The sequence below is a fragment of the Agelaius tricolor genome, unplaced genomic scaffold (genome assembly GCF_023055355.1).
Source record: "Agelaius tricolor isolate 1412-34295 unplaced genomic scaffold, bAgeTri1.0.p SCAF_19, whole genome shotgun sequence".
Classification (NCBI taxonomy): Eukaryota; Metazoa; Chordata; class Aves; order Passeriformes; family Icteridae; genus Agelaius; species Agelaius tricolor.
Window position 1 is genome coordinate 11,257,980 of NW_027269279.1, and position 13,548 is coordinate 11,271,527.

Here is a 13,548-nt window from a genome sequence, read left to right on the forward strand (position 1 = left end):
GCCCTGCCTGCCCAGGAATGCCCAGCACATCCCCTGGGACAGCCCTGCCTGCTCAGGAATGCCCAGCACATCCCCTGGGACAGCCCTGCCTGCCCAGCACATCCCCTGCCTGCACTGCCCTTGGTGTTTATGGCCTGGCTAATCTGCAAGGTTTAATGGGCAATTTTAATATTTGTTCCTAGGCTGGGATGTTGACCAGTGGCTGTTGTCTCTGAGGGTGTGTGTGTTAAGACTGATGTTTATTCTCCTGTAACCTCTTCTACCACCAGTTTTATTTTACCTATTGCCCACAGTACTGAAGCTGTATAATCCTTATTTGTTGTTCAGAGTGGTTATCCAGTGGTAAGTCAACAAAAGCCTCACCAAACCCACTCCCATTGCCCCAGCTGTCTTTCCTGGCTGTGTGTGCAGTACATGTCCTTGGAGAAGGAGCACTTGGCTTTCCTCCAGGTTTCTGGAATGTTGCTGCACTGTGGGCATTGACAGCCCAAAGCTTTGTAGGGCTCATGGGTGCAAATAGGTTCAGTGCTCTGACTTGTGTTCAGCCCAAGGAAGTGACATTTTTAATACCTCCTTTCTCTTTTGTCTAATGCAAATGCACTATTTCTCCTCATTTCCTGAATAACTTAAAAATAGCATTTCCTATGTCACAATTTAAAAAAATTTAACTGTGAACATCTAGTCTGACCTATACAGTTACTGATCAGCAGGGGTTTAGTTACAACAGCCTTCTTGCAGAAACATGAATTTTCAGCCTTCTAATGAATTCCTTTTAAAGAACTGTCTATTTTCAGTCCTGGTTTTTTTTCCCTGTACATTTTCTCTTCCAACTAGTTCAGTAAAATTTTCTTCAGTTATGTGAAATTATTCCTTTTAAAACCCTGGAGATGACTTTTTGATTGGGGTTGCTGTTTTGTTTGTCTGTACAAACTGAACTGCTCTTTCAGGTCCCTATCCTACTGGCCAACACATCTTTCTGTCTTGGACTTGATTCTGGGTGCACAAGGTGTTCCTGCCCTCAATTCCCCTCCACTCAGTAACAACTCCAGAGATGTTTTTTCTGTTTCCCTGTTTAAGACTCCCATATGTCTCCTATGCTGAGGTCCCAAGTGACATTACAAAAATAACTTTGTGTGCTGTGATTTTTGGTGCTCTGTGCGAGGCCCCTGTGACAGGAGTCCCCTCTGGTGGGCTGTGCTGTTGGTGTATTGATCCCATCTGCTCTCAAACTGCTCTGACTGGGAGCCATCAATAACCTGTACTGGAGTAACCAGAGAGCTGTGCCACCCACTCCCTCCATCCTCAAGCACCACTGAATGAGCCAAAAGGTTGTAAAAGTTTATGGCCAGCCTCACTGGTGGAGGTGTTTTCAGGCTTTTTTCAGTGTTTGTTTGGCTGGCACAGGAGGTTCTCTGCTCTGGCAGCCTCCCCCAGCTGTGTCCTTGCACCACCCTTGTGTGGGGAGGCTGGAGTGGGGCAGGGCTGCTCTGTGGGCAGGGCTGGGGGGCTCTGGGCCCTCAGACACAGCCCAGCCACGGGACCAGCCTGGCTCTCTCCATTCTCAGCTGTGCCATTTCAGTCATTCCACACCAGGAACAGGCTCCCTGTGCTGTGGTGTCCCTGCAGTGCAGCAGGAGAAGGCTGCAGGGCACCTCCTGTACCCCATCCATTCTGGGAGGCATCTGTACCTTTCTGGCAGAGGCTTTGCCCCACCATGGCTGCCAGTCCAGTGCTGAGGGTCCTCTCCCTCCCTGGTGCTCTCCTCCTGCCACAGACAGGCTCTGAGCCCACTGTGGTGTTTTTACTGACTTGGCTTTCACCATGGACCTCCACTTCTCCTCCCATCTCACAGCAGGCAAACCATGCCCTTCTCCTGGCAGAAACTGTGTTCAAAGGCTCTTTTCCTCCCACTTTCAGAAACATCTTAGTTCATATAGATTTTGTAGGACTGAAGTGTTTTGTGTTTTTACAGCTCCTCTAGGTCAATTCTGCTCTCTTGAATTCAGCAGCATTTTCTATTGTAGCAGGAATGGGCCACTGTTTGAAATGTTTCAAATGTAGGTACTGTCTCTGAGCTTCAGTTCAAAAATAGCTGATGTTTCTGCCTCAACCTGTTAGTGAAAAGTGCTATTATTGAAGTACTGAAGGTTTCAGCACATTGTGTTCTTTAATTACTCAGAGTATATTTGAGTTGCTGGAAACAGCTTTTCGTGCTGGAGGGTGATGGTGTCACTGTCTTAATCCTGATGCAAGGCAACACTGGAAGGACACATTAGTAATGCCTTTCATTTCAGTTTATTTCACAGTGAATTTGATAGATTGCTCTTTATTAACTGGAATTGCTTTTTGTGGCAGCATTCTGTAACCAGGCCTGTGGCTCAGGGGACGCCAGTGACTCTGGTTTGCACAGAGTTTTGAGATCCTCCTCATGTTTATCAAGTGATTCTTTTCCATCTATTTATTCAGTTAAATCTGAATGTGAGGGAGATGTTAGCCTGTTCACTGTCTCAGGCATCTTCTCATGAAATGAGAGCGGATTGTTTCTCCCAAATTCTTCCCAAAAGCTGGGATTTCAGGAGCTTGGATAAAATGGTTATGCCAGTTTGGATTCACCAAGATAGACTGTTCCTCTGTGCTCATCACTAAGCTGTGATGATTAGTGAAGGTTTTAAGCATAGGCACCAGCTGCCTGACTTGCACACAGATTATTATGATTTTCAACATAAACTTTTAATTTGAGGAATTAAATTATTTTCTTCTGTAAGCTTTGAGGAGCTGTGAGGCTACATTTTAGTGAAAATGTCTTCCATAGGATGGGATGTCTGTTTCCTGTAAGTTTCTTTATTTTTTGTAAGATAATAACAACATTTGGGTTGGCATTTCCTTTTTATAAGTGAACATTAGCCCAAAAATAAAGTCAAATATATGTGGCATTCAAAAGCTTCACTTGATATCTGCAAAATTTTCTGTGTATCTGTGCAGGAATGTGGACATGTAGACATGTTTTATGAGTGGAAGTTGCACCAAAGCTGCTTTATTGAGTTGGACTTGTGAGATATGGGTAGAAATATGGGATCATAGAATTGTTTGGGTTGGGAGGAACCTGTGGAGAACATCTAGGCCACTGTCCTTGCCAAGGCAGGGTCAGCTAGAGCAGGTTACACAGGAATGCATCCAGGAGGGTTTGGAATGTCCCCAGACAGGGAGGGTTCACTCTCTCCCTGGGCAGGGCCAGTCACCTTCCACATAAAGAATTCCTTCCTCATGATGAGGAACTTCTGGTGTTTAGTTTATGGCCATTGCTCCTTGTCCCCTTGCTGGGCACCACTGGAAAGAGCCTGGCACCATCCTCTTGGCAACTGCCTTTGAGATAATTCAATCGAATGAGATCCCCTCTCCGCCCTGTCTCCTCCAAACTGAACTGGCCCTGCTCCTGCAGTCTCTCCTCTCAGGGGCTGCTGCAGACCCCTCACCATCTCTGTGGCCTCTGTGGGCCCTCTCTGGTGGCTCCTTGTCATTCTCCTGAGGAGCTCAGGCCTGGCCACTGCCCTGCAGCTGTGCCTCAGTGGGGCTGAGCAGAGGGCAGGGGACACAGCCCTGCAGCTGTGCCTCAGTGGGGCTGAGCAGAGGGCAGGGGACACAGCCCTGCAGCTGTGCCTCAGTGGGGCTGAGCAGAGGGCAGGGGACACTGCCCTGCAGCTGTGCCTCAGTGGGGCTGAGCAGAGGGCAGGGGACACAGCCCTGCAGCTGTGCCTCAGTGGGGCTGAGCAGAGGGCAGGCTCACCTCCCTGCCCTGCTGGCCACACTCCCCCCAGGGCACCCCAGGCTCCCCCTGGCTCTCCTGGCCCCCAGGACACATCATGGTCACTTGTCACCCACCAGCACCCCGAGGTCCCTCTCTGCAGAGCTGCCATCCAGTGGGTGAGCCCAGCCTGTGCTGGTGCCTGGGGTTATCCCTCCCCAGCTGCAGGACCCTGCCCTGGCCTGGGCTGGAGCTCAGCAGCTGCTCCTGCCCAGTTCTGCAGCCTGTCAGGGTCTGGCTGCATGGCAGCACAGCCTTTGGAAAGGGCCTTTTGTGCTGGCTTTGATTTAATGTGGCTCTGAAGGCTGCAGAGATTATTTGTTTTGGTGTTTGATAACACTTGTGTGGAGCCACTTCTCTTTTTTAGCTGATTGGGTACAAGTGAGTCCTGGTTCCTTGTGCTTACTGCAGACAGTTCTCAACCTGGTAGAAATAGTTGTGCTAGGGAAATGTCATGGCTCTTTGGTGTGATGAGGTTTTGTTTTTCTCAGATTCATCCAGATTCACCCCTCTCTAGAACAAACACAAGTGAATATAAAGCCCTAGCTGGCAAGCATGGAGGCAGAGGAGTTGCTGAGATGGTAATTCAGATAACATCTCTGGAAAGCAGGAAGCAAAGGCAAATTCATTTGCCTGGAGTGAAATTTTTAAAAAGGCCATAATTACATTTTTAATAGCAACATGTACAGTCAGTGCTTCCATTTCCACCAGCCTGTCAGATGATCCACTGTCACCAAACTGGTGGTGGTGTTACAGCATCAGTGTGAGAGCTTTATCCTCCTGTATGGTGGTGTCACAGCTTTATCCTCCTGTGTGTCATCTCCTTGGCTCGTGTTCCCTCCTAGGATTAAATCAGCTCTCCCAGACACTCCCTGCTGTGGCTGCCAGCACACACAGTGCCTCTGGTGGCCTCCCTCTCCCCCTCTTGCTGTCCCACCTGTAGCTGTGGGATGTTCCCAGAGGGCAGACAGGACTCCCTGCAGTGCTGGCTGTTGGTGTTTCAGGTTCTGCCTTGCACTCAGGTTCCCATCAGCTTCCCTTCCCAGCTGGGCTGCTGAGGGCTGGGGGACATGGGGGAGCAGATCAAATGTTGTGCATTAGAGCACTGCACCCACTCTTCTACTTCTCCAGAGCATTTGGGAGTGGGCACATGATGGAGATGGTTTGTGCCCCAGGATTTTGCATTTATCTGGGATTTGGCCTGAAGCCTGTGTACTTGCAAGGGCAAGGCAAGGAGGTGGCTCACCAGGGAGCAGTGATGGATGAATGACCACACTCTTGGTGTTTTAAAAGATTTTGTTTTGCAAAAGCAGCATATTTAATGAAAAAGAAAAAAGCATGCAGTGCTTGTGGGTTTTCTGCAGTTTGCCAGCACTTGGCTCTGAAGGGGAAACTGCTGCATTGCAGAGAGGCCTTCAGGCTGTCCTTCAGGCTGGGTTCCTGACCCGTGGGCAGTGATGGCTCTGGAGGAGGACTGGTGCTGTGCTTCCCCAGGGACACTGGCACACAGCACCCCAGGGACACCCTCAGCTTGCTGTGCTTCACTTCTCCGCTGTGGTGTGATCTCAGTTTTGCCTCCAGTGTCTGTAACTCACCAGGGCTGGGCTCCCAGGTGGGGATGGTCCCTTTCTGCTGGTGCATTCCAGCTGCTGTGCTGGAGATGTTCTGTCAGCTGCATCTTCCTGCAGGGAGAGCCCAGCTGTGTCCCTGCTGCTCTGAGGAGCTGGCTCTGAGCTGCTTGTGTCCATGGAGAGATCATCTTGTCATGCTCCTTCCTTTCCTCTGTTTCCTGCCAGATCACTGTTTGGTGCAAAGCATTAGTGCCACATCTCCTGGCTTCTCTGTGGTGCTGCTCCTCTGCTGGAGTGGAACAATATGGGCTGGAAATTAAAATTACTTGGTAATTCTAAATGATCTGAGAGCTGAATCTGAGCTGAGAGAACAAACTTCTCTGGCCTCTCTGGCTTTTCTGTGAGCTACCAGCAAAACAGTTCCTGCTGACTGCAACCAACTGCTCTGGGGGTGCTGGGAAACCAAATCTCAGCTTTCTGATTGCCTTCAAAATCCTGGATGACTTACATGCTTTGGACAGCACACATCCTTCCTGATGGGCTCCCCTTCTGATGCTTTGCTGCAGGGTGAAGTGTCTGAAATAGGTAAATTATCTGGGGCAGGAAGGAGAGGCAGCAGAATTCCAGATCTTTCTTGAGAGGGGTTTGGAAATGAATAGAACATGGATAATCTTTTTCCTAAGGGTTTTCCACCCCCCCACCCCAGCTGGCTCAGAAAACTCCCTTTGCAGTGGTGCATGCAGGAGAGTCAGGTTGCTGTGATCATTCTTGCAGTGAAGTCTCCCCAGAAGCTGCCCCTCCATGATCCAAACTGTGCTGGCTGGGATTGTGGCAGGATCCAGGCTGGCTGTGTGCAGGAGCAGGTGTGAGTGAGTGACAGAGGCATCCCTGCAAAGCTCTCTCCTGTTCCTCCTCCCAGGGTGTCTGTGCTGCCTGGGCTGGAATTGGCTGCTGGAAGTAGATTTGGAGCCATAGCTATCCCTGAATGGGGATTCAGACCCCATGGAGCTGGGCACCAGGGTGGTGCATCCACTGAGCTGGGAGTGCAGCTCCTGGGAAGTTTCTCTGCAGCAGCTCAGGGACCAGGGGATGCTGGAGCAGAGGCCTTGGGTATGAACTGCTGGGATTCTTCAGAGTCTGAGCCTCTCTACACTGGTGTGTCCCAGTCCCTGGTGTGGCTGGTGGGACAGGCAGCCCTGCTCCTGCCTGCCAGCTCCCTGAGGTCACTGCTGGCTTTGTGCTGGCTGCTGGGGCCCTTGGCTTGCATGGGAGGGCATTTGGGATTAGTAACTCACAATGGTTCATTACTCTCTTGTATCTTGCTGTTAAAAACACCTCAGGTTTCTTGAGGCAAATGTTGAGGTGTTAAATGAGCTTTAAGAAGCCCAGGAGGAAACAGAGCCCATGGAAGTGCCCATGGTGTCACCCATGGTGGGCTTGGTGACCAGCAAGGCTCAGAATTCTCTGAAAACTCTTGTTCCAAAATGTTTCCATGTGACTTTGGCTTTGTCCCAAGAGGTTTAACTAGAGCCCTGGAATATGAATAGCAGCTGTGGGGAGGAAGAACTAGAACATTCCTTATTTAGGTAATTTCCTAATAACCTCCCAGTTCCCTAAAAATAGTGCAGGATAAAATGCTCCACCATACCAGACTGGCACTGAGCTGGGAAATGGGAGGTGCTGGATAATCTAAAACTCACTCTATTGTGTCTCTCTCTGACTCTAACATCAGGGAAGCATTTCCTATTTTTAGCTTGAATTTGAAGTTGTTGAAGTGCCTTAAGATTCCTGGGTATGTAGATATTCATTATTTTGAATTGAAAGTGCACTTCAATATCTCAAACAGAAGTGGAAACCTCCACATTCCTCTAGACCAACATTTAATATATGTGGAAGGGTGTAAGTAAAAAATACAGACCTAAAATTATTTAATCAATATGTAACATCAAAAAAGTCCATGTTTAACTTCCTTTACCAAATTTTCCAGGTAACTTCCATTGTTTACAGAATGTCTGTTGTAGGCTGAGTGTTCCAAGAGCTCTGTTTACTCTCTCTGATCTTTTCCAGGTCATTTCCTGCCCAGTGCTGGAGGTTTGCATCCTGCTGGAGGGTGTCCCCCAGCTCTGTGCAGGGCTCTGCCTCCCCTGCCACATCCCACCCCCTCTGAGTGCCATCAGATTGTCCTTTCTGCCTGCCCCACCAGCACTGCACAACCTGGCTGTGGTTTGTTCCTCCTTCCAAGCAGCACATGTAGTCACAGCAGGGCTGGAGTGGCTCTGTGCCTGTCCCAGCAGCAGCTTTTGGTGGCAAACCCTGCCCAGGGGACACTGCTCACTCTCAGCTCTGTTCAGGCTGCAGACCTTTGTCCTCTTGCTTTTCATGTGCACTGGGGGCAGTGAGCTAATGATCTCGTGTTTGTTAGGCACCAAAAATAACTAGGGATCACAAACCTGCAGGAGAAAAAAGAATATCTGATCTGTGGGAGGAAAGTTTAAAGGCCAAAAGCAGAGAATGAAATTGGAGATGTTTGTGTGGCCACAGCCTTGACACACAGCTGTGCAAAGGACAGGCCTGGCTCTGGTGGGGCAGGGTCACCTCAACAAGTGAGCAAAGACAGCAGAGTAGGGATCAGATGAAGCTGTCCTGGGGTTGAATGAGGTTTTATCATAAGCTCTAGTCACCTGTAGTGTCAGCTTGGATAAGCAGTGAAACCAAGAAAGGCTCTGATGCTGTCAGCATAATGCTCAGCCCTGCCAGAAATGCTCTCTAGCAGAGAAAAGTGCCCCTGGCTGGGCTGGGTAATGCTCAGGGCTCTGTGGGGCATAATCTGATCCCTTCACTAGAAGGAACACGAGTGTTTAACCTCATGATTCAGCATAAGAAATGTGGCTCAGCAAATATTTTGGGTTTTTTCCTTGGCAGACCAGGGGCTGACAGGCAGTGCCCAAAGAGTCACCCCCAAGGCCTGGGGGACGTGGTGGCTTTCAGTGACAGCTGAGTGTGTGCTGCAGTCTGGGCCTTTGCTTCTCCTCCCTCTGGCTGCAGTGTGGGGTGTGTTAGCCATGTTCTGTGTGTGTACTGATTCACTTGGTCTTGTTTCTTGGAAAAGCAGAATCACTTTGTTACCAGTGTACCTGCAACATACACCTTACCAGAACCTGTCCAGGTACATATTCATATTTCCATTTAAATAAAACATTCCCTAACAAAACACCCATCCTTTTAAATGCTCAAGCTGCACTTCTTCCTCACTTGATTTTGAATATTCAAGTGATTCCTCATTTACCTCCATTTTTCAAGACCTTAAAGCTTTTTTATATTGGTGCTTTGGGAGACTCTGAATCCACTTTCCTTTTGCATTAACCATATTTACCTACTCTTGCAGATTTCAAACGTTTATTTTACTAACTGTGGCTTATCCTGTTTTACAGGAGGTTTTAAAAAACATGTAAGGTTCCTGTTTGTTAAAAAAAAAGATGTTTCAGCCAAACCTGAGATCCCTTCCTGGGCAGGGCATCCGTTTGGGGGGTGGCTGTGCACTGGTGATGAGTTCCTGCTCCCCCTGGGGCCTGGGGCTCTGCAGTGGTGCCTGGAGCACCAAGGGGAGATGCTGCTTCAGTTTTAGTGGTTTTAGCTTTATTGCAAGATTTTTTATCTCTTTTTTTTTTTTTTTTTGCCATGAAAGATCAAGGTTCCTTTGATCCTTCTTGAGATTCAAGAAGTTTAAGTAGGAAAGGTGATGTCATTTTTTTTATATACCACTTTTATTTTCACTTCTGGTTTGACTCTTTTAACCCTTTCCTGTGTCTCTTGTTGGGGCTTTTATGTCCCCTCATCAGGTTCCAGTACATCCTCTCTGCAAAACTGCTGTTTCAAGTCAGGGTAAGCTTCTGGGTCTTTGGCACTAGAAAAGGTGAATTAGATTCTGCTCCTGGAAGGACAGTAGGGGTTGGGTGTGCAATCCCTCCACACCTGAAAGGATCCCAAACCTGATGGAACTGGGGGAAATGGTGCACAGATGGAGGCAGTGCCTGGAGAGGACAGCACAGCAAAGGTCAGATGTGAGAGCTTGAGCAGAGCCTGTCCAGTGTGATACTGGGCTGGGCTGACAGGGTGGCCTGGAGACTTTGGAAGTAAATAAAGGTCAGCTGGATCAGCCTGTGTGGGTTGGAAAGGGCTGTCAGGTCTGATGAAGGAGGCTTTATCTCGATTTTTGCTGTAAATATTTCTTCTGCCTTCAATTTACTCCCATTTTCCCAGGCACTGCTCTGAAGGGTTCAGCTCAGGACTTGCCCTCCTGGGTCTGATTGCCACAGTCAGGGGCAGCTCTGGAGTAGAGATATTTCCAGGGAAAGAAAGTTTGAAGGACTTTATTCCCTCAAACATTTCAAGCCCCAGGCCTTGGGAGTGCCTTTAACTCCTCATAGCAGGTTTTAGATTAATATTTAGATACAGGAGCATTTTCAATATCATGTTGATACAATCAGTTAGCAAACAATGACTTTTCTTTTGAGTTTCCCATGGGAGAAGGCTTGATGTAGGGGTCATTTTTAGCTTCCCTTGTACATGCCTGCTTACCCTGTCCTGTGTGGGTTGGGCTGCTCTGGCTCACCACAGCCTGAGCTGCACCTGCAGGGCTCAGACAGGAGCCCTCAAAAGGGGAAGGGCTGGGAGAGGCAGTGCTGGTGATGGAGCTGGAGCAGTTTTGCAGAACTGTGAGGAGAAGCAAACTCTGATGTGAGGTTAGAAGTGGTAGTAGGGGCCAGTGTATTTACCTCCTATCAGTCCTGCCAGCCTTTCCTGCAATAGAAAATCCCTAAGATTAGTGGGTCACAAAATGAGAGTGGATATAAAGGGCACTGCTAAAATCTGAGATCCCTGCTATTAACAAAACATGGGGTAAAATTCCTGGGTGGGGTGAGCGTGCTCCCAGTGAGCTCTCAGAGAAGGCAAATATCAAACTCAGTGGTGCACTACAAGTGGTCCTGACCTAGACCAATTATTTTATTTCCTGGACCCAAATCTTACCTCCAGTGTAACAGGAGCTCACAAGCAAGTCTCACCAATTAGACATCCAGTAGAATTTGTTTTTAGTGTTGATCTGTTCCCAAATACAGATATTGCTGAGAAACACTGAAAACCTTCACTGAGAAATGTCAGGGCACCTCAAGCTGAGCCTGTAGGTGTGGGTACATTTAAAGAAAGGTGAAGTGGCATCCTCTGTACTGCCAGAGCCTCATGGCAAGGCAGGAGGGAGGAATCTCTGCCAGTGTTCAGTGGCACATGCTGGGATTTTTATTACAAAGCCCTGATCTCAAACACAGGGTGGAGGTGAGGAGGGCTGTTTGCAGCTCTCTGTGTCATCAGCACCTTGATCTGAGCAGAAGCTGAAGCCCTTTTGGCATCTCCCACTGATTCCAACCCCGGGCTCACGTGCAGTAGCAAATGCACAGTGCAGGTCTTGCAGCATCCCCTGGCATCACTCTGGGGGAGGTGAGGCCAGGAGGAGCCTCCTGGAAATCTCCCTGAGTGCTGAGTGGGTGTTTCTGCAGGCTCACACATCGGGAAAGCAGAGCTCTCTTGCAGGGGGATAGAATATAAAAAAATAAAGACAGCGTAGAGAGGAATCTTACCCCTAAGGAGCTGCAGCTGGGCCAATTATCAAAGATCAGGAACAGGCCTGACTTTAACAGGCCACAGGTGTAAGCAATGAGAAGAAGATGCTATAAAAGAGTGGGGGTGGCTGGGTGAGAAGGGAACTGGAGTCAGTGGCTGCTTTGGGTAGAAGGAAGAGTCAGTGCTGTGAGGAGCTGCCCATGAGAAACACCAAGAAGATCCGAAACTTTTGTAATAAGGAGACAGCAGTATAGAACGCCTGCAATAAGATGACAACACTCTCTTTTCTCACAGCAAGTAATTTTGAAATATTTTATACCATATCTCACTTGGGCTCCTTTTTTATTTTATACCACAAACTAAGTAATCTAAAGGGAAAATCTTGCCATTACATGGTACAGTTCTTTTTAAGAAAAAATGGGAAAAAAAAACCAAACCCAAAGTGAAATTTCAAAAGCTTAAGTGAGAAGGGGGAAAAAAACAACCAAAAAGAGATCAATGTTCTTTAGTTTAAAATCCATATCCTCGAAGTAAGTGGCAGCCCTGCCCTCTAGTGCTGTTGCAAGTGAGGTGCTGGTGCACAGCTCTCAGCCCAAGCCTTGGCACACCTGAGTATTCTTTAAAGCAGATTGGAGTGGGGATTTCTGTGGGTTTTAATGGGTTTTATTTTGTACTTCTTGTGGTTGGTTGATTTTTTTAGGACGATGGTGGTGTTTATAATGTTTTCATAGGATTTCACTGTGAGACAACCAAAATCAGCCTCAGACTTTGACAGATGACAGGCTCTATAAAATCCCTGAAGGACTTTGAGCATCTAAGCTAACATTTATGATAAAAAATTCAGTCAGCTGCAGAAGAGTATGAGTGTTTCTGTGACTCCTGACTAACTGGAGCTTCCCTCCGCAGCATTGAAGGCGAGTACGTGCCCGTGGCAGGCGACGAGGTCACCTACAAGATGTGCACCATCCCTCCCAAGAACGAGAAGCTGCAGGCAGTGGAGGTGGTGATCACCCACCTGGCCCCTGGCACCAAGCACGAGACCTGGTCAGGGCACGTCATCAGCTCCTGAGGGGTCCCCTGGAGCCTGGCTGCTGCCAGGGGGGCTCTGCTCAGCACCTGGCTGCAGGACCTGGCTGAAGAATTCTGTGTGAGGAAATACTGCATTGTCAATAAAGCAGATGCAGGCCAAAATCACCATTTTTTTTACAGCTGGCCTGATTAAAAAAAAAAAAGGCAATTCAAATGCTAATGAAAAAAATCTAGCGTAATGTGTTTACAAGAAATGTATTTAAAGAGACCTAGTTTGTGTGCTTGGTGGAGGAGGGGAGGTTTGGGTTTTCTTTTGTCTCGTGAACTGATTCCAGGAAATGCCCGGGGGAAGGGGGGAGAGGTTTCAAGGAGAGCTCTTCTAGTGCAGGTGGTCCAGCCCAGCTCAGAGCCCTGGGTGTGGGGTGAGCCCTGTGCTCCCTCTGCTGCTCTCCAGGGCTGCAGTACCTTCACTGCTGATTTAGTGCCTGAATGCCCTGGCTGACAGACAGAGGTGTTCATTGCTGACTTGTTTTCCTCATGGAAGGAAGTTCACAAACAGAGCAGCTGCCACAGGGTGGAAAATCTCCATCAGGTGGTTGTGCTCCAGTGCCCATCAGGTGCACCCCTGCAAATGGTGTGGCTGCACAGGTGTGGAAACTGTGTTGTACTGGGAAAGCTGGGGTTGTTTGTGAATTTACTTAGGTGCCTTGATGGTTGATTAGCAACAGATTTTATAGGCCAGTATTAAAAAAAAATAAAAAATCCATCCCAAATTTAAATTTGCTCCAAGGTAAGTGGTAGAAAACCGTAGAGTAGTGGACACTTCATTGCCTCAGAGGGTGTCTGAATTTTGACCAAGCTGAGGATTTGCCTTTCAGACTGCATACAGCAGACTGGCATGGTGTGCCAGGGGCAGGCAGGACACCTGCACTGCTGCACAGCAGGTGTGGGCTGCCCAGGCTCAGCTGTCTTGGTGAAGTAAATTCTGCATCTGTTTCCCTGGCAAACTCCCTTGGTAGGATGTGATAGGGCCACCCTTCCCCAGACTTTCGTGTAGTTGTAGTGCTACTAAATTGTTCTTGCTCCTATTTGCCTTCCACATTTTTTTTTTCAAATGAAGCATTTTTCTCTGTTATTTTCCTAACAGTGGATTTTTATTGACTTTGCAAATAAAAGTTAAAAAAAATACACAACTCTTGTTAGTTGTATGAAACAGTGCAGCTTCAGTTGTGTATTTGGAGCTTCACCAAAGGTGCTGGCTGTCAGGAGCTGTCCTGAGCCTTTCCCAGCAGCCAGTCTGTTCCCAGGTGTGATGTGGGGTCAGGAACTGCTGTGCTGGCTTCTTTTCTTTAGCTGTGCCTGTGTTACACCGTGCTCTAGTGGGCTTTGGGTTTGGTTGTGTTTTTATGACCCATAAGCCTTGGTGGTAGTGGTGGGTTTATCACTGTGCAACTTGTTGGAATATCACCCCCTGCTTTCTTTACAATAAATGCAACCATTTCAGTGCTTCCATGTGTTTCCAGTCTGCTC

At 48.2% G+C, this 13,548-nt stretch overlaps 1 protein-coding gene across 3 annotated transcripts in view; it reads left to right on the plus strand.

The window, feature by feature from the left end:
* Positions 1–13,528, plus strand: part of CARHSP1 (calcium regulated heat stable protein 1) — a 38,741-nt gene extending 25,213 nt beyond the window's left edge. For all 3 annotated transcript variants that reach the window (XM_071444266.1, XM_071444265.1, XM_071444267.1), the window contains exon 4: positions 11,896–13,528. In XM_071444266.1, coding sequence (XP_071300367.1) covers positions 11,896–12,058 — 163 coding nt within the window. In that variant the 3' untranslated portion in view covers positions 12,059–13,528. The remainder of the gene's footprint in view (positions 1–11,895) is intronic.
* Positions 13,529–13,548: the final 20 nt, after the last annotated feature.